This window comes from Carassius auratus, chromosome 21 (assembly GCF_003368295.1).
Source record: "Carassius auratus strain Wakin chromosome 21, ASM336829v1, whole genome shotgun sequence".
NCBI lineage: Eukaryota > Metazoa > Chordata > Actinopteri > Cypriniformes > Cyprinidae > Carassius > Carassius auratus.
Window position 1 is genome coordinate 20,660,067 of NC_039263.1, and position 26,615 is coordinate 20,686,681.

Below are 26,615 nucleotides of genomic sequence, written 5' to 3' on the forward strand. Positions count from 1 at the left end.
TTAATGGATATATATTTACATTTACATTTAATATTTTAGCAGATGCTAAAGCACCTTACAAATGTGGACAATAGAAGCAATCAAACCAACAAAAGAGCAATAATATGTAATTGCTGTAAGAATTCCTGGTACACACTGCAAGCAAAAAAATGAAGAAAGACAGGAAAGAAAGAAAGAAAGAAAGAAAGAAAGAAAGAAAGAAAGAAAGAAAGAAAGAAAGAAAGAATAGAGAACAGATTTTTTATAATAAATAAAAAGAAAAAAAGTAGATAGAATGGAAAAAGAATAGTGAGTGTTAGAATATATATATATATATATATATATATATATATATATATATATATATATATATATATATATATATATATATATCATTTTTGACACATTTCTTAGTATTTTTTGACAAAATGTTGTGTTAACTGGAAAATAGTTTAGTTTTTCTTTCTTATTTTTGTCATCAGTAAGGTGTTCTTGTTTTACATTCTATATTCTTTACTTTTATTTATTTATTTTTATATACTTTACATTTACATCTGAAGTAAAAAGTATTTTTATTTGCTTTTGTTTAGTTTTTATTCCAGAACTCATGCCATCTCATAGCCAGCAGCTTACTGACATTTATTTCTAAATTCCCAAAATGTCGACCATGCAGTTTTGCGGAAATGTTTGTGTGTGTGTGTGTGTGAACAATGTGAACTGAATAGGGCTCTTATACATGACAGTTCGAGAAGTCTTCCAGGAAATGATTTGGCAAGCTCTGATATGTGATAAAGGAGCTCTTGAGAAAAACAGCTCTATAATGTTGCTGTGATATCATTAAATAGTCATCTATATTCTGTTAATGAATTACATTATTATATAATATATTATTATAATAATATATAACAAACCATGCAGTGTCATTTTGCCCAGTGTTTTACAGCTTAATGAATTTGGAGTTGTAATTACTATTTGTAATACCTTTTTTGTTATTTTACATTAAGAAATTGTGTTAATTCCTCCCAAAATACAGAACTGTAAATTCCTGTGCAGAGTCTTATGCTTATTTCAATGTAAATGTGAATATGTTCTGACAGCTAAAGAAAGGCTTGGATGGGAAACAAACATGGGACGCTCTGCTTTTGTTTGGAGGAGTCCCTCTAGGGGCGGGATCATTGAGTTATTTTGGCAGGGGTTCTGTGGGGAATAGGGAGATCATTAATTCTGGGCTCTGCTGTGTGTTATACTGGAACAGATGGTCTGTGTCTGATGATGTCCTGACATTAAACACTGGCTAACCAATCAAGTTCACGCTTTTGGTTTGGTGCAAAGCTGCTGCTGTTGCATTAAACTACAACTTGGTGGAGCTATCAGTTTTCTATTGCAATGCAACAGGGGAAAAAGTATATTGATTTTTTTTTTTTACAGTTTTTTATTTACATGTTCTTACCAAATAATCATAGATTAGATTTCATAAGCTACCAGGCTAAAAGGTGAGTTGTGTGCTCACCTACTGTAGTACATGTAAAAATAGAAACATGATTAGATTTCACAGTTTGGCTAAAAAAAAAAAAATAACTTTGTTTATCACTTTTGGTTACATAATTTAAATGTCAACTATATTTACATGAGTAAGATGACATGTAAGTTGAATGTGTAGGTTTTCCAATCAGGGTCTGGACAGTGACAATGTAATAAAAACAGTTACAGTCACACTTGTGTTATGGCATTACTGTACCAATATATTTGGTACAACATCATCTTATAGTTTCAGTCTTTCTGAAAATCCTGAATTCTCACCGACACAGTATGCAACTTAATTAAAAATCCACTCTTTCATAATGTTGGGATCAGACGGAAGGCAACGCAAACACTGTTTTTCCACAAGTTGGCACTGAACAGTGTCATGCTGTCTTCAGAGAATCTGTGTAGACCTGCACATTCACCTCACTCATAACAACATGCACGAGTCAGTGGGTGGGGCTAAACAGGCAACAATGTAGCATGTGTGGGCGGGGCTAAATAGGCAGTGATGTAGAAAAGGTGGGCGGGGCTAAAATAGTATCTTTAAGACAAGCCATGTCCCTCGGCATCCATCTTTGAAAATTCTTCTCAGGCGTCCAAGTGCAGCTCCCATCTCTTTGAATGGGGAAACATCAAATTCTCCAAAACTTTTAACTATGTTTAAGATTAAATTTAATATTTGAAATCACCAAAGAAATCTGACAACAACTGTGTCATAAATGTTGTTACTTTTGTTATAAAAAATGTATTTCTCAGGCTAGATCAAACATAACGCATGAACAGTCTAAACAGGCAGTGATGTAGAATCAGTTTGTGGAGCTAAACAGGCAGTGATGTTGAATCAGTGGGTGGAGCTAAACAGACAGTGATGTAGAATCAGTGGGTGGAGCTAAACAGGCAGTGATGTAGAATCACTGGGTGGAGCTAAACAGGCAGTGATGTTGAATCAGTGGGTGGAGCTTAACAGACAGTGATGTAGAATCAGTGGGTGGGGATAAACAGAGTGATGTATATTCAGTGGGTGGGGGTAAAAAGACAGTGATGTAGAATCAATGGGTGGAGGTAAACAGACAGTGATGTAGAATCAATGGGTGAGGCTAAACAGGCAGTGATGTAGAATCAGTGGGTGAGGCTAAACAGGCAGTGATGCTGAATCAGTGGGTGGAGCTAAACAGGCAATGATGTTGAATCAGTGGGTGGAGCTAAACAGACAGTGACATAGAATCAGTGGGTGGAGGTAAACAGACAGTGATGTAGAATCAGTGGGTGGGGATAAACAGACAGTGATGTATATTCAGTGGGTGGGGGTAAAAAGACAGTGATGTAGAATCAATGGGTGGAAGTAAACAGACAGTGATGTAGAATCAGTGGGTGAGGGTAAACAGGCAGTGATGTAGAATCAATGGGTGAGGCTAAACAGGCAGTGATGTAGAATCAGTGGGTGGAGCTAAACAGGCAGTGATGTTGAATCAGTGGGTGGAGCTAAACAAGCAATGATGTTGAATCAGTGGGTGGAGCTAAACAGACAGTGACATAGAATCAGTGGGTGGAGGTAAACAGACAGTGATGTAGAATCAGTGGGTGGGGATAAACAGACAGTGATGTATATTCAGTGGGTGGGGGTAAAAAGACAGTGATGTAGAATCAATGGGTGGAGGTAAACAGACAGTGATGTAGAATCAGTGGGTGAGGCAAAACAGGCAGTGATGTAGAATCAGTGGGTGGAGGTAAACAGACAGTGATATAGAATCAGTGGGTGGAGGTAAACAGACAGTGATATAGAATCAGTGGATGAAGGTTAACAGACAGTGATGTAGAATCAGTGGGTGAAGGTAAACAGGTAGTGATATAGAATCAGTGGGTGGAGGTAAACACGCAGTGATATATAATCAGTGGGTGGTGGTAAACAGATAGTGATATAGAATCAGTGGGTGGAGGTAAACAGGCAATGATGAAGAATCAGTGGGTGGAGGTAAACAGGCAGTGATGTAGAATCAGTGGGTGGAGCTAAACAGGCAGTGATGTATATTCAGTGGGTGGAGGTAAACAGGCAGTGATGTAGAATCAGTGGGTGGTGGTAAAAAGCCAGTGATGTATAATCAATGGGTGGAGGTAAACAGATATCAGTAGAAGGTCAAATCATAGAGTGGCACATTCCACAAGCAGTCGTTTTGGCAGACTTGCTTCAATATAAGCTGTTTTAAGACTAACAACAAAGATTTCTGAAACTTACGGGATGTTTTTATAGCACAATGAACTCTTATGTTGAAAGATCAAGGAAATTTTTGTTTCTCAGCTCATGACCCCTTTAAGGGCATTTCAGCCAATATAATGTCTAGAAGGACCCATTTGTTCATGAAGACCTTTATAGCCGGTCTAGCTACAGCCCTGATGGCAGGAATCCACACAGTCGCCTGCTTGTCCGCTGTGTCCAGCCAGTTGTGAGTCAGTTCCTGCTTTAAGCTGGTTTCTGGAATATAAAGAAATTGGCCAGACTTGCTTGTGTTGAGCTTGCGCTTTGTGGTTTTTGTAGTCTGCGTGCACAATAGTGTGGCAGAGGCATCCGTGACAGTGTTTGCATCTGTCTTTGAGTGCTTGGCTGCTCCACATATGCCTGACTCTCCTCAGCAGCCATGTCTGTGTGTTCTGGGGGATTCCGATGGGATTTTGTTGTCATGGAAATGGAGCTGAAGCTGGAGAGGAGGCGGTGAGCCATGCACATTAGGCAAGAACAGCATTATGCTGGTTTCTGAATTACATCTGTATGTAAATTGCTGCGATAATATGGAAACGCATTAAAATCATGCACACCTACACACAGCCCAAGGAAGACCCAAGAAAAGGGATATAATAGATTAGAAAAGTGCAGGGTGTGGCAGACAGAACAAATCCTACGACTCAGCATGATTGAATCAACTGTCTGGAAAACAAATACAGATGGATGGATGGATGGACAGAACGATAAATGCCTGCTCCCCCACTTCATCCATTAATGGCACTTACCACCACAGCTGCCACTGCTCAATATTTCAGTGTGTATGCACACACACACACACACACTGTGCTGGACTCCTCCCTGCCGCTCATGTTCAGAACAAGACAAAGAGGGGAGAGTCATTACTTTAAATAAAAGCTTTTATAGTTTAAGCCCTTATTAACTATGTAATGAATTTACAGTATTTTCTCAGATTTGGCATTGAAATTTAATTTATTCCAGTTATTTAAAAAAAATATATAGATGAATTATTGTTTATATATATATATATATATATATATATATATATATATATATATATATATATATATATAAAAACGTGTGTGTGTGTGTGTTTGTGTGTGTAATATATATTAATGTAGTCTGTCTGTTAATGCATAGGTGCATTAATGTCACTGTTAGAAGCCATTGGCTGAGTATCTGATTGTAGATGCCCAGAGTTGATTATATCATGTGTGGTTGCTTTGATCACATGAGAGATATTCAGTAAAAAGACGTCAAACATCACTTTGCTCCGCAGGATAATATAAAAATACTCTTGCTCACCCTGCTGCCTTATATGAGTTTTCTTGTCATTTAAACTAATATATGAATCTTCCCTTTTCTTTTCTTTATTTTCTCTTTTCTGTGTAGGTAATGAAATTTCGCACATACATTTTTCTTCTTGAGGGAAGTTCATGTTTTTAGAATGGTGCCATTACCATGGATGAATGGATAATGAGAATTTGTCTTTTATGAACCTTTTGGTTTAATGGCTGTTTCTTCTTTTTGTTTTCATTTTTTAATCCTTTCTGGTGGGTAAAGGTACATTTGTCTTGTGGTGTAGTTAGGTATCTCCCTGAGAGCTAGCAACCATTGATTCAGTGACTGTAATTATTGTAATGTTATTTAAATAATTGCTCATAAGTGTGTTGTATTTTTTATGTGTGATACTACAGTGTGAGATTAAAGCAGTGATACAGCTTTCACACATCTATGAACTAACAGAAAATACTTATTTTTTTTTTTTTTTTTTAAATTACTGATTCAAGTAGACTTCAAGAATCAGTGTATGAATCTCAACAATGGTTACAATCAACAAAAGAAGATTTTATGCTGAAATGCATGCTGGGTATCAACATAGGACAAAACGCATTTGTGACTCCCAGCATGCATTGCAGTTGATCCGTTTATCTGAATTAGTTTGATGATCATCACCATTGTTGAGGGGTTGCATGCTGAGTGTTGATGTCAAAATCTTTCTGTATATTACGCCACAGTATCCTTGCATCCAAACAAAACATTTGCATCAGTAATGGAAGATTAGCTTTAACATTATTATTTCAACTTGAAACCCATCACTAAAAAAGAATCTACTCCAATTTAATTTTAAAACATCTCTTTCTTTATTAATGCACACGTGTTTGTATTAAAGAACTGCTGTAAGCACTGAGAGAGAATAAACATGATGAAAATCAAGAGTCAAAATCCCAACTAAAGCCAACACTTATCACAATAATGGTGGTTTGTTGATTTTTTTCATCATTAATTGTGGGTGCAAACATGATATTGATTCAGTGTCATTAACACAAATTAACTATTTTTAACATCGATTCAATGGTTTTCACCGATTCTCTATCTGGGCCCTCTTCATTGCTCTCCTCTTTCTCATGCAGAAGCATCAGAAGCGTGCAGAGTCACACGTGAGCCGTCTCTTGCTCCGGTGGAGGCTGTCTGGACCCAGCTGTGTTTGCATGCGGTGGCTGCTGGTTTGATGCAGAATGCCTCTAGTTCAGTGTAAGCCGGCATGCAGAAGAGGGAGCAACAGGACACATCTTCATCTGCTGCTCCTCCTCCTCAATGTGCTACAAACACATGGATACATTATAATACCTCCTGATTGTGAGTAGCATCCCACCCAAACTCTACCTATTTCAGAAAGAATCTTCTATAATGTGCAAGAACAGTGTTTTGCAAAGTGTCATTCCTCAAATAGTGAATAACAACCACCATGTAGGTGCAGTTTCACTCTTTTGATATAAAACTTATATTATTTGTTTGGTATGTTAAGAAAAACTTTTAAATTGGAATTTTAATTTGCAGTTATGTGGTCAAAGACATAGTGTCTCATTCACTTACCTAATGAACAAACAATGATTCATCAACTACCGTACCAAGATTTATTCTAAATTTATGACAAGGTGTAGGAACAACTGAAAGCACACATACTGTATATAAAGAAACATTTCAACACACATTTCAACCCGTTCACACGCTCACACGCCACACCTTGTATTTCTCACGCAGAGACATTACGAGGATAAGGCCCACCAAGTTGTGGCGCTATTTTTTAAACAGTGAAACAGGTAGAGGAATCAACTGAGTTCCCCTACGGCCCTGACACGCACCAGCTAATCGGATAAAAAAAAAAAATAGCTACCGATCAGCCAATCAGAAAATAGCATTGCTGTATCTGGGTAAGATTTTCACAGGCTCGTGCACAACACAGATTCAGATGCTCGATGAAGTAGGTAACGTAACGGTTACAAAAGAGGACAGCGGCTGTCAGATTTTAAATTATTTACATCTCGCCGAACTAATTTCTACAGACTGATCAACGTGGGAGAAGAACATCCAATGAGTAGAGTAAGTCATCTCACCATTGCTGGGGAATACATGTGTCCAGATATAATACATGTGTCCAGACATATGTGTGCCACCCCCAGTTTTTGTTCAGCTCCATTGAATTGCCAAGATAATGACCCTGATTTTGACTTTATGTTTTTTTTATCAATATATGAATTTTAATTTTTTTTCTAAACAGTCTAAGATATGTTTTGGTCTGATGGTTATTATGACCCTGACACGCATGCAATTTTGGCCATCGTACGGTGTCGGCCTATTATTAGTCCACTATTATTTTGTTATAGCTAACTTTACACGTTGAAGAGGATGTGGGGCTACTCTGACAGTTTTATAAAAGAATTCTATAATAGGCCTATCCATAATACTTGTATGGCAGTACCCATAATAGTTTGAATTATTTTTAGTTTTTTTCTTTCCTTTTATTTTTACTGCACAACATCCTGGTCCCCATTTTGAAAACGTTTTGCCTAGGCTATTTCATTATATTTTATCCAATGTATAATATTGATTATTGCATTCGTCTATTTCAAAGATGTCAGGGAAGAGGCAAATGAGCATTCTTTCATGCTTTGCTCTAAAAGATCAGCTCCCTAAAAAGGTGGCTCAGAGGAGGTGACCAAGGAGAAGATAGGAGGCAATTAGGGTGCCAGTAGAAGATGGGTCCATGGAAGAGACTGTGGAGGAAATCATAGAGGAAACAGTAGAGAACCCACTGGAAACAGGCGAAAAGAGAGGGTTAAGTAGAGCAGCCACCTATAGGTGTTCCTTTGAGAAGGAGTGGTCAACCCGATGGCCATTCATCACAATGCGAACCACCAGCTCTTTTTCAGGGTGTCCGCGGGGTTTTAAAAAGTATTAAAAAGTGATCAATCAAAATTGTCAAATTTAAGGCCATTAAAAGTGTTAAATGTAGTCTCAGAGGTATTCTTTTTTTCCAAATTAGGCATTATTTTTTCAGACTATCAGGTGTCCTATTCTGATTGAAATTCTATCTGCGTTCGCGTTAGTTCGTTTAAATATGGGCTTTAGCATATCTGGGCACATAATTAAAGGTCTTTCGTCTCCATCTTAACGTATGTTTGATTCTGACGTCATATTCAGTGGTCGTTCAACATCATCTCAGAACACTACGCGCTCAACAGAAGTGGCTGGCTTACGTTTTATTTTAGACTTGCTTCAAGGCATATCTTCAACGACTGGACAACCATCGTCGTCTTCATGGGCAAATGCAAGTTTTCTAATAGCTGGGTTAACGACCCAGCATTTAAGGACTGGCTCAGGCCTGTAGAAGGGAATAACAGGCATGCTTATTGTTCGGTGTGTCAAAAAAAACATCAATGTCAACTGGATGGGAGCTAACGCCCTTCGGTCGCATATGCAATCCACTAAACATAAAAATGGAATGCATGCTCGGAGAGAGCAGTTAATTCTACCAATCTCAGCTGTTTGCACGGCTGCACCTCCACCACCACTGCCGCAAATTAGTGCCACTGTAGGCCTACTGGCCAACGCTACGGCTCCAGCAACGTCTGACCTCCGGGTGGTCATGGGCGCCACACCAACACTGCGCGCGGAGGCTCTGTGGTGTCTGAACATTGCAGTTAATCACCACTCATTGAACTCCAATGAAGGAATTTCGGAGCTGTTTAAAGAAATGTTTACCGACTCTGACATTGCGAAATCATTCACGTGTGGTAAAGACAAAACCGGGAATTAAGGCACTTGCCATAGGATTTTATGCCCACAAGTTCATATTAGGCCTATAGCACAAGTGCAAACAATAGTTCACCAGTTCAATCCGCAACAGTTCATAGAATTCGCAATAGTTCATAGAAGATGCCCTTTTGTAATGCATCAACTTGCAATGAATGCCAGCCAGTGTGCTAATGTGTTAATTCTAAATAATTATAATGTTAAATTTAATTAATAATATTGCTTGTAATCTGTTGTCACAATTTTATTGAGTAAATATGGAGAATCACTTTTTACAGTGCACACACACACACAAATAAATGCTGAATTAAATAAATATTATTTTATTTGTAAGAATATGTGTCATTTATGAGATCAGAGATGCCGCCATCGCAGGGGTTTGACATATATATATATAAAGAGTGTAAAGAAAAAAATATAAAGAAATACCCTTTGTGAGAAGCAATTAAACCAGCGGGAGTTAAGCAGATCATAAGTGTATTTATTTCTTGTTTCATTAGTGTTTAGCTCAGTTATCGTTGCTAGGAAACGCTTGTTTGTTTACTGTGTTGAGACGTGCTGCGTTTGGTCTCGTACTCTATCGCATAGAGTTAGGGTTAGGGTCATGTTGTGCGCTTGCTCAGACCTTTGTTGTGATAAACAGTAAAGTGTGTTTAGCTGAATTCAATTTCCTTTTTGTCGGGTTTAAAAAAGATTAGTATACCGCGGCAGCGGTCGCTGCAGCCCTCCAGTTAAGCCCTCCTTGTATTAAGACCGAAGAGTGTAAAGACCATTGACTCTACCGTGCGACTCCATCGGGCAGGGACACAGGCAGGGAATATAAGGACTGTTTTGATTAATCTCTTTTTCTTTCTCTTGTTTCATTTCTGTTTCAGTTGTTTTTTGTTTATAACCAAATCTTACTTTGTGTTTCCAGATCCCTACTATCACTACCACTCGCAAACCACACATCACACAATGTAGACAGTGCAATCTTAACAACTCTGCCTATATCTGCTAATACACTACTTTATTTTTTCTATTGGTCTCTTGAATTGCAAGTCTGCTGTAAACAAAGCCGATTTCATTACTTCAAAAGTCAAGTCAAGTCATCTTTATTTATATAGCCCTTTAAACAAAATACATTGCGTCAAAGCAACTAAACAACATTCATTAGGAAAACAGTGTCTCAATAATGCAAAATGATAGTTAAAGGCAGTTCATCGTTGAATTCAGTGATGTCATCTCTGTTCAGTTTAAAAAGTGTCAGTGCATTTATTTGCAATCAAGTCAACAATATCGCTGTAGATGAAGTGACCCCAACTAAGCAAGCCAGAGGCTACAGTAGCAAGGAACCGAAACTCCATCGGTGACAGAATGGAGAAAAAAACCTTGGGAGAAACCAGGCTCAGTTGGGGGGCCAGTTCTCCTCTGACCAGACGAAACCAGTAGTTCAATTCCAGGCTGCATCAAAGTCAGATTGTGCAGAAGAATCATCTGTTTCCTGTGGTCTTGTCCTGGTGCTCCTCTGAGACAAGGTCTTTACAGGGGATCTGTATCTGGGGCTCTAGTTGTCCTGGTCTCCGCTGTCTTTCAGGGATGTAGAGGTCCTTTCTAGGTGCTGATCCACCATCTGGTCTGGATACGTACTGCATCCGGGTGACTGCAGTGACCCTCTGATCTGGATACAGACTGGATCTGGTGGCTACGGTGACCTCAGAATAAGAGAGAAACAGACAAATATTGGCATATATGCCATTCTTCTAATGATGTAGCAAGTACATCGGGTGTTATGTGAAGTGTTTCCGGTTCCGGTTTACATAATTAATGCAGCCTAAAAATCCTTTAACAGATTTGGATTTTAAAAGCATATTAGTATGTTATGTGTAAGCCAGGATGAAGAGATGGGTCTTTAATTTAGATTTAAACTGCAAGAGTGTGTCTGCCTCCCGAACAATGTTAGGTAGGTTATTCCAGAGTTTAGGCGCCAAATAGGAAAAGGATCTGCCACCAGCAGTTGATTTTGATATTCTAGGTATTATCTAATTGCCTGAGTTTTGAGAACGTAGCGGACATTGAGGATTATAATGTAAAAAGAGCTCATTCAAATACTGAGGTGCTAAACCATTCAGGGCTTTATAGTAATAAATAATATTTTAAAATCTATACAATGTTTGATAGGGAGCCAGTGCAGTGTTGACAGGACCGGGCTAATATGGTCATACTTCCTGGTTCTAGTAAGAACTCTTGCTGCTGCATTTTGGACTAGCTGTAGTTTGTTTACTAAGCGTGCAGAACAACCACCCAATAAAGCATTACAATAATCTAAGCTTGAGGTCATAAATGCATGGATTAGCATTTCTGCATTTGACATTGAGAGCATAGGCCATAATTTAGACATATTTTTGAGATGGAAAAATGCAGTTTTACAAATGCTAAAAACGTGGCTTTCTAAAGAAAGATTGCGATCAAATAGCACACCTACACAGCAAAATCCCCAGTGTTAATTTAACACTTCCCAGTGTTAATTTAACACTCTGAGTGTGGACTCATATAAACACTGAAGCAGTGTTAAAAGTAACACTGAAGCAGAGTTGAAGTTAATGAGATAATTAAGAAGTTAATTGAGTTATGATTAAGCATTATTGAAGACACCTGATGTTAACAAGCAGAATCACAAACGAGAAAAATCACAATTTGTGTATCACCATTATAGTGGTCAGTGTTTGCTTTAGTTGGGATCTTGGCTTGTAACTTTTTATTTTTAAAGTTTGTTTGTCAAACCAAGAGCAAAAATCATCGCGTGTTGATTATTATGTTTTAATGTAATCGTTGATTGACATGAATCACTGAACTCATTTACAGTCTCTTCTCAAAGTAAAACATGTTCTGATAAACAGACCAACTCTGAACAAAACTAGATACAAAAAAATTAACTTAAAAACAGCAAAAATAAAATATAGTTAGAATAAAAAGTTAAAAAGACAGTTCAGCTCATAATTTATTCATGCCGTAATGTATGATGGGAGCTATGGATGAGTTTTTATTGGCTACAACATGCTTTTTTGATGGTCACCATTGTTGTGATGCTCACGCTGATTCCTGATGTCTGTGTGTCCAAACAAAAGATTACCTTTTTTTTTTTTACGTCGAACTAACTATTAAAAACATGTCATACTATGTCAGAAATGCTGGGTTGCTTAGTTTGCTTTTTCACTTAATTTATGTATGCAGTAAAGAAACTTAAACTCAGGCATTCAGGTCACTCTATAACAAATAGCTCAAATCACAATCAATGGCACACATGATTGCCTTTGCTGTGGTCTGTCTGTATGATATAATTCAGTCACCACAGCCACATAAAATCTAAAGATAATAACTGAAGGGTCAAGATCCCAGCTAAAGCAAACATTGACCACTATAATGGTGATACACAAATTGTGATTTTCCCGTTTGGTGATTCTGCTTGTTAACATCAGGTGTCTTCAATAATGGTCAATTAACTCAATTAACTTCTTAATTATCTCATTAACTTCAACTCTGCTTCAGTGTTACTTTTAACACTGCATTAGTGTTTATATGAGTCCACACTCAAGAGTGTTAAATTAACACTGGGGATTTTGCTGTGTAGGTTCCTAACTGATGACGAAGAATTGACAGAGCAGCCATCAAGTCTTAGACAGTGTTCTATGTTATTACAAGCAGAGTTTTTAGGTCCTATAATTAACACCTGTTTTTTTTTTTCAGAATTTAGCAGTGAGAAATTACCCGTCATCCAGTTTTTTATATCGACTATGCATTCCATTAGTTTTTCAAATTGGTGTGTTTCACCGGGCCGCGAAGAAATATAGAGCTGAGTATCATCAGCATAACAGAGAAAGCTAACACAATGTTTCCTGATGATATCTCCCAAGGGTAGCATATAAAGCGTGAAGAGTAGCAGCCCTAGGACTGAGCATTTAGTTTAATATAATGTAATTAATGTATTAGTCATTCAAAGCTTAATCTCATGGCCCTAACAGAGACCTGGATCGAACCAGAGGACACTGCTACACCTGCAGCACACATTTTCCCACTCCCCCCGTTTGACTGGAAGAGGTGGAGATACTGGTCTACTCATCTATAATGACTGGAAATGTAATCCTTTAGGATCTTTGGGTATCAACAGCTCCTTGAATCTCATTCAGTTACTGTTAACTACCCTCTTAAAATAAATTTTGTAGTTGTCTATCGACCCCCAGGACCACTGGGTAACTTTTTGGATGAATTAGATGTGTTGCTCTCAACCTTTCCTGAGGATTGTACTCCCCTAGTTGTGTTTGGAGATTTCAATATCCATCTAGATAAACCTCTGTATGCTGATTTCCACACTCTGCTTGCCTCTTTTGATCTCAACCGAGTATCAACTACTGCTACTCACAAATCAGGCAACCAACTGGACCTTATTTTTACATGACACTGCTCTACTGATCATGTTCTGGTTACTCCACTGCACACGTCGGATCACTTCCTCCTCACTCTTAACCTCAACATGGTCCCTGACACATCACTTACCCCTCGAACATGTCATCTTTCGACGCAACCTACGCACACTTTCATACTCCCAGGTATCTGCAATGGTTTCAACTTCACTTCCTTCCCCTAAACTGTTTGCATCTTTGGATGTTAACAGTGCTACTGCTCCACTCTTAAATCTTGTTTAGACACTGTTTGCCCCTTGTCTTCCAGGCCAGTAACACCCCTTCTGCCCTTTGGTTATCTGATGTTCTACGCGAACACCGTTCTAAGCTTAGAGCTGCTGAAAGGGTGTGGCGCAAATCCAAAAATACTACTGACCTTAATTTGTATCAGTCACTCCTATCTTCCTTCTCTGCTAATTTCTCCACTGCTAAAATGACATACTACATTAACAAAATAAACAATTCGTCTAACTCTCGAATTGGCATCTCAGGAACCACAATTCAATGGTTTGAGTCTTACCTGTCAGATAGATCCTTCAAAGTATCTTGGAGAGGTGAGGTGTCCAAATCACAACATCTAACTACTGGGGTACCTCAGGGCTCAGTTCTTGGACCACTTCTCTTCTCTGTCTACATGGCATGATTAGGTTCTGTCATTCAGAAACATGGCTTTTTATACCACTGCTATGCTGATGACACTCAACTCTACCTCTCATTCCATCCTGATGATCCGACGGTAGCTATTCACATCTCAGCTTGCCTAACAGACATTTCTTCCCGAATGATGGACCATCACCTTCAACTCAAACTTGCCAAGACAGAACTGCTTGTGATTCCAGCAAACCCATAGTTTCATCACAATTTCACCATCAAGTTAGGCACATCAACCGTAACTCCTTCCTTTATGATTGATGATCAGCTGACTTTCTCAGGCCACATTGCTAAAACTGTCCGATCCTGCAGATTTGCTTTATACAACATCAAGAAGATCAAGCCCTTTCTTTAGGGAACCTGCTGCACAACTCCTTGTACAAGCTCTTGTTTTGTCCAGGCTGGACTATTGCAATGCCCTCTTGGCAGGTCTTCCAGCCAATTCTATCAAACCTTACAATTAATTCAGAACGCGGCAGCAAGATTAATTTTTAATGAGCCAAAAAGAATACACGTCACACCTCTGTTTATCAATTTGCACTGGCTTCCAATAGCTGCTTGCATAAAATTCAAGGCATTGATGTTGCCTACAAAACTACCACTGGCTCTGCACCCATTTACCTAAATGTGTTACTTCAGACTTATGTGCCTCTACAAGCTTGCATTCTGCATGTGAACGTCGCTTGATTGTGCTATCCCAAAGAAGCACAAAGTCACTTTTACCGACTTTTAAATTAAATGTTCCCTCCTGGTGGAATGACCTCCCCAACTTAAGTCCTTAGCCATCGGCTTAATCGGCTTAAAACACATCTCTTCCATCTTTATTTGACCCTCTAACTTTACCAATCACTATTCTAATTATATTTTTAAAATACTCTTAATCTCTAACTTGCTCCATTCTTTTTTTATTATATCTGTTTTCTTTTTATTATTTATATTATTTATTTGTTATAGCACTTATTTATAATTGCTCTTTTTGTTGTTTTTGACTGCTTCCACTGTCCTCATCTGTAAGTCGCTTTGGATAAAAGCGTCTGCTAAATGAATAAATGTAAATGTAAATATATATAAAAAAAATTAAAATAGGGGGGCGGTGGGTGGGATATTTAAGACCCCGATATACTTCAAACAAAATCGAAGAACCAAACTGATATGATGTCATTTCAAACAAAATCAGAACGACATGAAGTTCGTTTTGAGTTTTTACAGCAGTTTGAAACAGCTGTCTAAAGCAAACTTCCTGGAGAAGTTTGTTTTGGCTCCTAAACACCTATGAGTTTCTATTGGTCCATGTCGGTTACACAATCAGTGGGTGTGTTCTGCAGCTCCACCTTCTTTCACGCCCGATTTATTTATTTTTTCGGTTTGTTTCTCATTCCATTGAGATCAGGCAAGAGAACAATATCTCCGGCCTAGTCACTAGTAACATGAATACACTGGAGTGTCAAATAGCTGAGCTGGCACAAATCTGCATCTGAGCAATCACTCGTGGAGAAACTTTTAAGATTCAGAGAAAGCATTTAATTCCTAGAAAGAAATTGCTTGATGTCGACGACCTGGAGTTATGAGAAACATCTGAGACAAGTTTTCCAAAGCCATGAAAAGAATAAAAAGAAAGAGTAAAAATATGAAGTAGCAAGTAATAAATACATGTGTTTCAAATAAATGTTACACCATACTGCTGCTGCTGCTGCTGCTCCTGCTATTATTTTTAATAAGCGAATGTAAAGGGTATGTAATAAATGAAATGCCAAATGAACAAACAATAATAAACCTTTGTTTTTATCCAAAGTCAATTATGACACCACGTAAAATATAAAAAAGCATAAAAATTTATCCAGTTTAATAAAATAAATGAACACTAATAAGAAAAAGTAACAAACTTATTCCAATATTTTTTCCACAACATGCTAAAGTTTTCAGACTATGAGAAATTCACACTTCCTATAAAGGACTGATTATGGTAATGGTATGGTTCTTTTGTATTGAAAACATGGTGCTTGACTCTGAACTGCTGCTAATCATTATTCTTTTGTCTATAATATTCTGAACTATTGGTGCTCGTTTCAGATTACCTACACATCATCATTTCCTTGTTTTTGTTTTTAGGGGATACACGCGAGCGTCGTGACATGTTTACATTACTACATGTCTACACCCCACCTCCAGTAGCAAGGGGTGTTGCAAAGTTTGGAAACAGTTTACCGCCATTTAGCCTTTTTGAACTTCTTTTTGCCCCCAAATGAAGAACGAAAACAAACTTTGTTTGAAGTATACCGGGGCCTTTATACATAGATATTTCTCAGTTATTAATTCAGATCAATTAATACGCTATGTCATTTTACTTCAGGCTTCTAGATCTAATGATTGTAGATAAAAATAGCTAACAAAAATGAACCAATTTTACACTGCAAACACCTATGTCAGCTTCTGCTTGTCCATGAATTCTGGCCCTGATATCATAACATGGGCAAAGAGTTGAAGGACAGCAGATTGAAGATGATTTATTCAAAATACAGTGAAAGATCTTAGCATGCTTACAGCCCATCCAACAATGCACAAAACCTGACAAGGAATGCTGAAAACACAATGGCTTCAATTCACAGGCTAATAGACTAAAAAGAAACAGATGAAACCCATCAGGACATAACAAGGGCAATGTGGGACAGGAACAGAGTACAAAGGAAAAGTATAAAACACAAGTCAAATATGACTCCTGGAGCCACTGTCCCCAAACAACCAGTTACAAAGCTCTCGCCTGGAAGCTTCTAGTAATCCTGAAGACCTCAGTTAGCTGGTTCAGGTGTGTTTAATTAGATTTAGGGCTATGCTCTGCAGGAAAGTGGCCCTGCAGGAACTGAGTTTGATGCCCTGGTCTACCTCATGGTAAATATGACTTCATGGGCTCATTCAAGTCGATTTGAGAAAAAATACAATAAATAAAAAAACAGGTCCTTGACAGCTGCTAGTCAGAGCACAACAGTTAGCCGCTGTCTGGTGTGCTCCTTCTGAAAATTGAACTGCTGGTCCTTGTGGTGATATTGCACGCATTACTAGTGATATGATATAAATATGAGAAGAAAAAACCTTGAACAGGTCCCAGTGTTCTGCATTTAGCTGCATTCTATATCAGTCAGTGAGCTGTTCATCACTGATCCACTGGGCGGAAAAATGCCTTCGTTTTAACTTGTAAATTTTCCCTTTGTTAATTATGTAATGAACTGACAGCCCAACTGTGCATATGCAAGGTGAGTAGCTAGTCACAACAAATATTTCTTTCCATTTCTTTGTCTCCTCCAGGCAGCCAGTTATATTGTGCTGAACTCCTTCTGTCTGATGAAATCAAAGTTGACTAATCCCTTACTTGAATGTGTGTATTGTGTGTAAAGGAGTGACATAATTGTCTGAATAATTCAGGAATTTGATTTCTTTGCTGCATTTTGTTGGGGAAAACACTTGGATCAATGCATTTCATTAGGATGCTGTCCCACATCAACAGTGCTGCATGAGTCTGCCTAACCCTGTGCTCTCTCTCTCTCTCTCTCTCTCTCTCTCTCTCTCATTCACTGCTTCCTTCTGCGCTCTAACAGACACATATAACAACCGTAAGTACTTCAGATCCCTCTGTATTACTTTATTTCTTTGAATTATTATAAGTAGTGGTATTAGTATTATTGTTACAATTATTATTATATTATTGTTGCTTTTGTTAAAATAGTCACAAGATGTTCACAAGATATATATTCAGATTTTTTTCCTCAGTTGTCTGTTTCATTTAGATACATACTTGCCTGTTGAATATTAAAAACAAATGAGAGAAAAAACAAATGTCGGATCTCAATGTCTGGCATGCAAATCAGCTGCTCCTGCTCATCTCCAGACTGGATCTCTTCTCTCCACTATCCCTAATTGCACATTCAATTATTAGATATGTCAGCATTAATGTTTTTATACCTATATTTATGTCAAACTGTCACACCGTGTGTCCCAACCAAACATGACACAATGTGATAAATAGTATATTTTCCATGTAGTTTTTGTCCTAACCATTCGCGACAATACGCGAAACAGGATTCTATTTTAGATATTTATTTTTTTCTTTTTCTGACGTCGCAGTAGGAATAACATACAAAATATAATTATCAGGTAATGATTATGTGCTTTAATTAAAGTTAAAAGAGTCTAATATGTGTGTTTGAATATTATTTTGCGTTATCTTTATAGTCATAGTGAAAGCAAAATATTTGACTTCAGATCTTGAATTTAAATTAAAGCAAACTTGTATGTTGTGAACTTGTAACTGTGAACTCACTGTGAACTAATGTTTATTCCATAACAAAGATAATATTTCTTCTGTCACATCGTTATCTACAGTATTGTTCAAAATAATAGCAGTACAATGTGACTAACCAGAATAATCAAGGTTTTTAGTATATTTTTTATTGCTACGTGGCAAACAAGTTACCAGTAGGTTCAGTAGATTGTCAGAAAACAAACAAGACCCAGCATTCATGATATGCACGATCTTAAGGCTGTGCAATTGGGCAATTAGTTGAAAGGGGTGTGTTCAAAAAAATAGCAGTGTCTACCTTTGACTGTACAAACTCAAAACTATTTTGTACAAACATTTTTTTTTTCCTGGGATTTAGCAATCCTGTGAATCACTAAACTAATATTTAGTTGTATGACCACAGTTTTTTAAAACTGCTTGACATCTGTGTGGCATGGAGTCAACCAACTTGTGGCACCTCTCAGCTGTTATTCTACTCCATGATTCTTTAACAACATTCATTCACATTTCTTGGTTTTGCTTCAGAAACAGCATTTTTGATATCACCCCACAAGTTCTCAATTGGATTAAGGTCTGGAGATTGGGCTGGCCACTCCATAACATTAATTTTGTTGGTTTGGAACCAAGACTTTGCCCGTTTACTAGTGTGTTTTGGGTCATTGTCTTGTTGAAACAACCATTTCAAGGGCATGTCCTCTTCAGCATAGGGCAACATGACCTCTTCAAGTATTTTAACATATGCAAACTGATCCATGATCCCTGGTATGCGATAAATAGGCCCAACACCATAGTAGGAGAAACATGCCCATATCATGATGCTTGCACCTCCATGCTTCACTGTCTTCACTGTGTACTGTGGCTTGAATTCAGAGTTTGGGGGTCGTCTCACAAACTGCCTGTGGCCCTTGGACCCAAAAAGAACAATTTTACTCTCATCAGTCCACAAAATGTTCCTCCATTTCTCTTTAGGCCAGTTGATGTGTTCTTTGGCAAATTGTAACCTCTTCTGCACATTCCTTTTTTTTAACAGAGGGACTTTGCGGGGGATTCTTGAAAATAGATTAGCTTCACACAGACGTCTTCTAACTGTCACAGTACTTACAGGTAACTCCAGACTGTCTTTGATCATCCTGGAGGTGATCATTGGCTGAGCCTTTGCCATTCTGGTTATTCTTCTATCCATTTTGATGGTTGTCTTCCGTTTTCTTCCACGTCTCTCTGGTTTTGCTCTCCATTTTAAGGCATTGGAGATCATTTTAGCTGAACAGCCTATCATTTTTTGCACCTCTTTATAGGTTTTCCCCTCTCTAATCAACTTTTTAATCAAAGTACGCTGTTCTTCTGAACAATGTCTTGAACAACCCATTTTCCTCAGCTTTCAAATGCATGTTCAACAAGTGTTGGCTTCATCCTTAAATAGGGGCCACCTGATTCACACCTGTTTCTTCACAAAATTGATGACCTCAGTGATTGAATGCCACACTGCTATTTTTTTGAACACACCCCTTTCAACTAATTCAACTAATTGCCCAATTGCACAGCCTTAAGAGCATGCATATCATGAATGCTGGGTCTCATTTGTTTTCTGAGAATCTACTGAACCTACTGGTAACTTGTTTGCCACGTAGCAATAAAAAAATATACGAAAAACCTTGATTATTCTGGTTAGTCACATTGTACTGCTATTATTTTGAACAATACTGTACACTGATCATCTGAACTTGATGTCAGTGCATCATAAATAGAGCAAGGCATCAGTTTTCTGTCGTGCCGTGCCACATCAGCATCACTGATTATAATGGGTTCTGTTGTATTTTGTTGCGATGCGTCTGGTTTAGACACAATGTAATCTCGTTTTCTGCTGCTGCGTTTGAATTTTCATGCCACATTATTTAAAATGAGCGCAGGCTAAACATTTTTCCTCTCCTTGGACTAATGTTGCCTGCAGGCCGCCTTTTGAAGAATCTTGTACTAAAACAATGGATAGATTTGGTCACTATTTTTACAGACTTAATTCAAATGTTTATAGGTGTTTTAGGAAACAACATGAGAAAAATTGATTTAGGTTCAGGAGCATTTATTGTCCAGCAGATGTGAACTCTACCTTTAACTCAAAACACTGCTTACAACCATGGTTTCTTGTGAGTATTCTGTATCTTTTCCCCAGTAAAACAAGCTCCAACGATCACAGTTCAGCCCGTGTCTCACACTGCTTTCTCTCTGGATGATGTGATTCTGGCCTGTGAAGCCAGTGGAGACCCGGCACCCAGGTGAGTCTGACACGGTCCTTCCTTCTGCCAAACATCAGCCCCTTTGCTACATTACTGTATGTCAAATCATCAGAACCAATTGTTTCAGATACTGTAAATGTGAACAAAATGTACATGATTGTAGACACCCAGGACTTGAAAAGTCATAGACTTCACAGTAAATGATTTATGGTGATTCATAATCTCTTTGACATCACTATATACAGCAGGGCTGCCCAGTTCTCCTGCCGTGTCGCAGCAGGGTTTGGACTGAATGCTGCGGGACGGTGGATCTCCAGGAACAACTCAGGGCAGCCCTGATATTTGTGCTAAGCTTTTACAATAATTGCTCAGTCATCCTCAGTGTGAAAACCACACAGTTGCTAATGGAAAGGGTTCACATACTGTATGTGAAAGATGAGCAAAGAATGTCAGGAGCTGGAGGATTTTACTGAAGGGCAGACATGATGAACAAGGGACTCACACACAGCTATTACAAAGCAAACAGTTGTGGATCACCCAGGTAATGATATCAAGAACCAAGCCAAGGCGAACGGCTCATTATTTTGTGTTGTGGATCATATGGAAACATCTGTAGTTCAGGGCAGTGAACTTGCAAGCACAACTGTACACGTGTCTTATCGGTCCCACTTTAGATTTAAAATTGTCTTTCTTTTCTCACCTTACTATGACAGCTTCCGCTGGGTGAAAGATGGCAAAGAGTTTAAGAGGGAACTGTTTGAGTCTGGGACCCTGACAGCAGAAGATAAAGAGGAGCTCCGATCCTATCAGGGCTCGTACCGCTGCTACGTGGCCAATGAGCTGGGAACCGCCGTCTCAGACCTGGCGCAGCTGATCACAGAGCGTGAGTCTCTCCTCTAGCGCCACAAGCACTACGTCTCAGTGGTTACGACTGGAAAAGCAGCATGGTTACTTGTGCACAGAAACCCAGATGAGCCTCTCCATTCTCCACAATGGCACAGTCATCAGCTGTGCTCAGTATGACAGCATGCATCAGTATGAGTGGAGAAAACAAGCGCACCCTGGGTGATGAAACACAGATTGAGAGTAAAATCTGCAGCAGCAAGTGCCGAGCACAGAACTGGAACCTAACCCTAACATGTAATGGAATCACATTTTTAAAATGCTAAATAAATGTAACTAGAGTCAGTTACGGGTTACTGAGGAAAAAAAAATGTGTAGTTAAATTACAGCTACTTACGAAAATGTTAAATGTTAGAGTTATTTCTTCAAAGGCATTGTTCGTTTCCAGCATTTCCGTTCATATCTATGCAACAATTTGGTTTCTTCATAGCTATTAAACTAAATCTTATGATTATAAATCTTTATTTAACCTCAGAATGATCTCAGAGTTAAAAGAGGTGCTGAAGTCTGATTTTGTGGTGGCTGTGTTTTAAAATGAATCTTAATTCAAGTGATGTAGGATATTGATAGTAATTAGTGTTGAGTCCAATGTAAGGTTTACCCTTTCAACAGTTTCACATATTCACTAGAAATAATACAATAGAAAAAGTAATCAAATGTATTTAGTTACATTCATTTCATAAAATAACTGAACTAGTACTAATTACCCCAAAGTAACCTTCTCAGCACTGACTGTCACATACATACAAAAAAGAAAGAGCCAAGACTGAATTCAGGTCCATTATGGATGTGTGTGTTAAGCCAGCTGGAGAAAACAAAATGAAAGACAGATCAATATCTCAGTTAGTGAGCAGACATTATGGCTCCAGAGAGATCCGGTCAGTATTCAGATCAAGAGCGAGCTTGAGGTCTCCATTAAGCCATTCTTCACTAATTGAATTCACATGCAAAAGATGCCTGGATAACCTTGGATACATTCTTCTGGCTCTTTCACAGCCATCCCAACCTTGGCCAAAGAGAAGAGGCAGAAAACAAGATCGTTTGAGGAGGGAGACAGCGCAGTCCTCTACTGTAACCCTCCCAAGAGCTCTGTCACTCCCAAAATACACTGGATGGACATGCGTAAGTCTTCTATTGAATCTACTTTTGCCAAACTCGATTGCCCTGCATAACACTTGAATTGATTAATTATCTCTCTCTCTCTCTTTATTCATTTATTTGTTTGTTGTTCAGAGCTGCGCCACATCCCTCTGAATGAGCGGGTGACCACTAGTCTTGATGGAAATCTGTACTTTGCCAACTTACTAGTCAATGACAGCAGAGAAGACTACACCTGCAATGCCCACTACATCAACGCCAGCGTCATCCTCCCTAAAGAGCGCATCTCCATCAGCGTCACACCCTGTGTGTAGACTCTCCTCTAATCCAGTCACATACTCTCTGTTTCAGATCAAGTAATATTAGGATTTGACTTAGGAACAAAACCCAGGTTATGCTTTACAACACAAAACCAATAGAAGCGAGTTGAAGCATGTCCAAAAGCAAGTGTGTAAAGTGAAGCCTGGAGGCTGACTGAAGGAAAGGTCATCAGAAACTTTCAATTCAATTCAATTCAAGTTTATTTGTATAGCGCTTTTTACAAAACAAATCGTTACAAAGCAACTTTACAGAAAATTATGTTTCTACAATATTTAGTAGTAGCTAGTAGTTTGTGCACATTTGACAGGATTTTAGAAAAAATAAAAATAATAATACAAGACGTAGTCAGCTAGACGATGAACTATCAATATTATTAATTAAGTTATTATATGATTCAGTCACACATTTAGCAATATTTGTTAGTTCTGTTTGTTGATTCAGGGTTAGCATCATCTGAGGTCCTCTGAGGGTCAGCTTCATCTCTTCTCAGGTGTTCTGGATCCAGACTGGAGCTTGTGTAAATCCTAGTTACCACGGGATGTGAATCCCAGCGGAAACAGAGAAACAAATACAGACATCATTAGCATAGCTGCTGATCCAACAAAGTAAAATTAGTTTATAAAAAACCTTACCTTATAAACCTTTCCATGTAAACTAAATGATCTAATTACACTTCAAAAACATTTTCCCTAAGATTATTTCCATCAATCTTTTTTTCTATATCATACTGATGTATGTTATTTGATGCTATAAAACCAGGGTGTGGTGTCATGATTGTGATCACTACTCCGCAGTCTCAGGCTCCAAATTAAGTTTTCACTTCACTTTTCTATAGTGGAAGGAAGTGGAGACTCAACATCCATCTTTTCTAACAGTATATAGTCCAAAGAGGATGACTGAAAAAAATATATGAGTAATACTAGCACTGCGAGCAGTTACATGGCTTTGTCTAAGCATTGTAATGGCAACATATGGATACTAATGAGCAAATAGTATTTGTTATTGCTTTTTATTAGAATTATTTGTTAACTTTGTATAAGCATGTTATAAAAAATGTACTGAGCCATGAAGTTTGGGTGGGGTGAGGATTATACCCTTAAAATGAACAAATGTGGCCCTGGAGCACAAAAGCAGTCTCTGGGGTATATTTGTAGCAATAGCCAAAAACACATTGTATGGGTCAAAATAATAGATTTTTATTTTATGCCAAACATCATTAGGACATTACATTTACATTTAGTCATTTAGCAGATGCTTTTATCCAAAGAGATTTACAAATGATAAAATATCAAAAATATTAAGTAAAGATCATGTTGCATGAAGATATTTGTAAATGTTCTGCCATAAATATATTAAAACTTAATTTTTGAATAGTAATATGCATTGCTAAGAACTTCATTTGGACAACTTTAAAGATGTTTTTTTGCACCCTCAGATTTTCAAATTGTTGTATCTTGGACAAATATTGTCCTCCTAACAAACCAGACATCAACAGAGAGCTTTTTTTTTTTTTTTTTTTTTTAGCTTTCAGATGATGTATAAATCTCAATTTTAACAAATGTACACTTAGGACTTGTTTTGTAGTCCAGGGTCTCAAATAAAGAAATAAATAACACAGGTAAAGGGCAGCTAATGCCGTAATAAATGTATTGCTAGAAAAACAACAAAATCAGAAATCTTTTTTATTAATTAATCATTTATTTATTTTTAAGTTTTATTTTACTTAGACTTTAAAAAAAAAAAAAGAATTATGGACAGCATTTAAAACACTTCACCAAAGTAAAGCTCTAGGATTTGGAACCGATTATGGTAATTTTTTTTTTTTTTTTTTTTTTTTTTATAAAACAAATAACATTTTTATTATAATTTTATTAAATGTTCACATCTATGGGGGGAAGTGTGCCTATGACACAGTTCCTCAGTCTCTCCTCAGGGAACCATGCAGGGTTACATACGTTACACACTTAAATGTGTTCTTCGGTTTCCACAGCTAATTCTGTGTTGAAGAACCGGCGTCCCCAGCTGCAGAAGCCAGCGGGATCCCACAGCTCTTACCTGGTGCTCAGGGGTCAAACGCTGACTCTAGAGTGCATCCCAGAAGGCCTGTGAGTATTCAGCCAGTGTTCTGTCAGTTCACAATCAGACATTACACTTCAGCGGACAACCACAAAAATAATCAGCCAAGTAACATGTGACTTGGAAATGTACTGAACGCATTTACTGTGGTTTACAAGTGTTTTGTCAGTTTAAACATCTGCTGCTGCTCTCTGAAGTTCAGAAATCACATTCCAAGCCTTACCATCAGTTTACAGACTTAAATATTCAATGCACAGAGCGTTCATCAACCATTCTTCTCAAGACAAAGACAGCACTGACACATGACTAAACAGAGCACACATAAATCCAATAAACAGGTAACAAGACATGCAGCCTATAATGGATATTATACATATGTAATATTGTGACAATAATCACCCAAGTAGAAACAGCCACATTAAAGGTCCCCTGAAGTGCCTTGAAACACGCAGAATTATTCTATATGGTGACGTAATTTCAACTGAAACAGGAAGAGAGGGCAGGACATATCTAGAAGCCTCTCCCCCTTTTTAAAAATAGCCAGTAGCGTTTTGTTTATATCTGTTCAAGTCAGAGTTCAGTAAAGCTGCATTTGACAGCTACAGTCTAATAGCTTACCCCTAGATTCAATATGAAACTCTTAGTAAAACAAAATCGTGGTCATAATCATGCAAGGCTGTGTAGTTGTAAATGTTTTTAATATATGCCGATAACGATGTTTAACCGAAATCATTTGCACCAATCGAACGCTTATTTCCACTGTCACACTAGAGAGAATTTGATTGGTCAAAAGTTTTGATGAGAAGATGAAGTATGATGTGACATCAAAAAAATTTGTTGAGCCATTTTGTTGGAAGTGACGAACTGCCAATTTCGAATGCTTACGTCTTCTAAATGCACATTTTGTCACTGTTTTGGAGCAGACTGTCTTATAGATAACCTTAAGACTAATATATTGATACTAAAACCCAAAACACTTCAAGCTGTGACTGGTGTTTGCAGAGCAAGCGTTTACTGGGAAGGTAAAATAACTGCTTTTTAATATTCTCTCTTTATTTTTGTCTTGAGTACATAAAGACAACATGCGGTAAAATCAAACAAATTCACATTTACATTCATTCATTTAGCAGATGATTTTATCAACAGCAGCTTTCAAAGAGCAGGATCAGAGCATTAATATGAATTAGATTGTTGCTCAGTTTATCATGAGTTCTTGGTCTGAGCGCTGGAGAGGGATCAGTCAGAGATGCTGATCTCATTGGACTGGGGTAGCAGCAGTCTTTAAGGATCACTTTGCTTCTGTTTAAGCCCCACTCCAGAGGTGCAGTGGGAACGGATGGACAGTCCTCTGTCTCCGGCGCGGGTCCGGATGCTCAAATACAAGCGCTGGCTCCAGATCGAGAGCGTGTCGGAGGCAGATGATGGCGAGTACACATGCACTGCCCAAAACAGCCAGGGATCTGTTAAACACCACTACGCTGTGACGGTAGAGGGTAAGACACACACACTCCTCACACGCTGACACAGTATATAATACAACAGATCACATGCTTTTCTAACAGTTTGAGTGGTGGTTATTGTTGGCAGCTGCTCCGTACTGGACCAGGCGTCCCGAGAACCACCTGTACGCCCCAGGAGAGACTGTGAGGCTGGACTGTCAGGCTGAGGGGATTCCCACCCCAAACATCACATGGAGCATCAACGGCGCTCCCATCGCAGGTACCAACAGATGCCCAACCAAACACTGATCCACTGATGAGACCCAAAGA

At 38.2% G+C, this 26,615-nt stretch overlaps 1 protein-coding gene across 3 annotated transcripts in view; it reads left to right on the forward strand.

Moving 5' to 3' along the window:
- Positions 1-26,615, forward strand: part of l1camb (L1 cell adhesion molecule, paralog b) — a 59,068-nt gene that overhangs the window by 5,990 nt on the left and 26,463 nt on the right. For 2 of the 3 annotated variants that reach the window (XM_026196670.1, XM_026196671.1), the window contains exons 2-10: positions 6,154-6,379; positions 17,517-17,531; positions 20,385-20,487; positions 21,162-21,331; positions 22,348-22,473; positions 22,585-22,755; positions 24,761-24,875; positions 26,155-26,339; positions 26,434-26,565. In XM_026196670.1, coding sequence (XP_026052455.1) covers positions 6,259-6,379; positions 17,517-17,531; positions 20,385-20,487; positions 21,162-21,331; positions 22,348-22,473; positions 22,585-22,755; positions 24,761-24,875; positions 26,155-26,339; positions 26,434-26,565 — 1,138 coding nt within the window. In that variant the 5' untranslated portion in view covers positions 6,154-6,258. The remainder of the gene's footprint in view (positions 1-6,153; positions 6,380-17,516; positions 17,532-20,384; positions 20,488-21,161; positions 21,332-22,347; positions 22,474-22,584; positions 22,756-24,760; positions 24,876-26,154; positions 26,340-26,433; positions 26,566-26,615) is intronic. The other variant, XM_026196672.1, reaches the window with a different exon arrangement.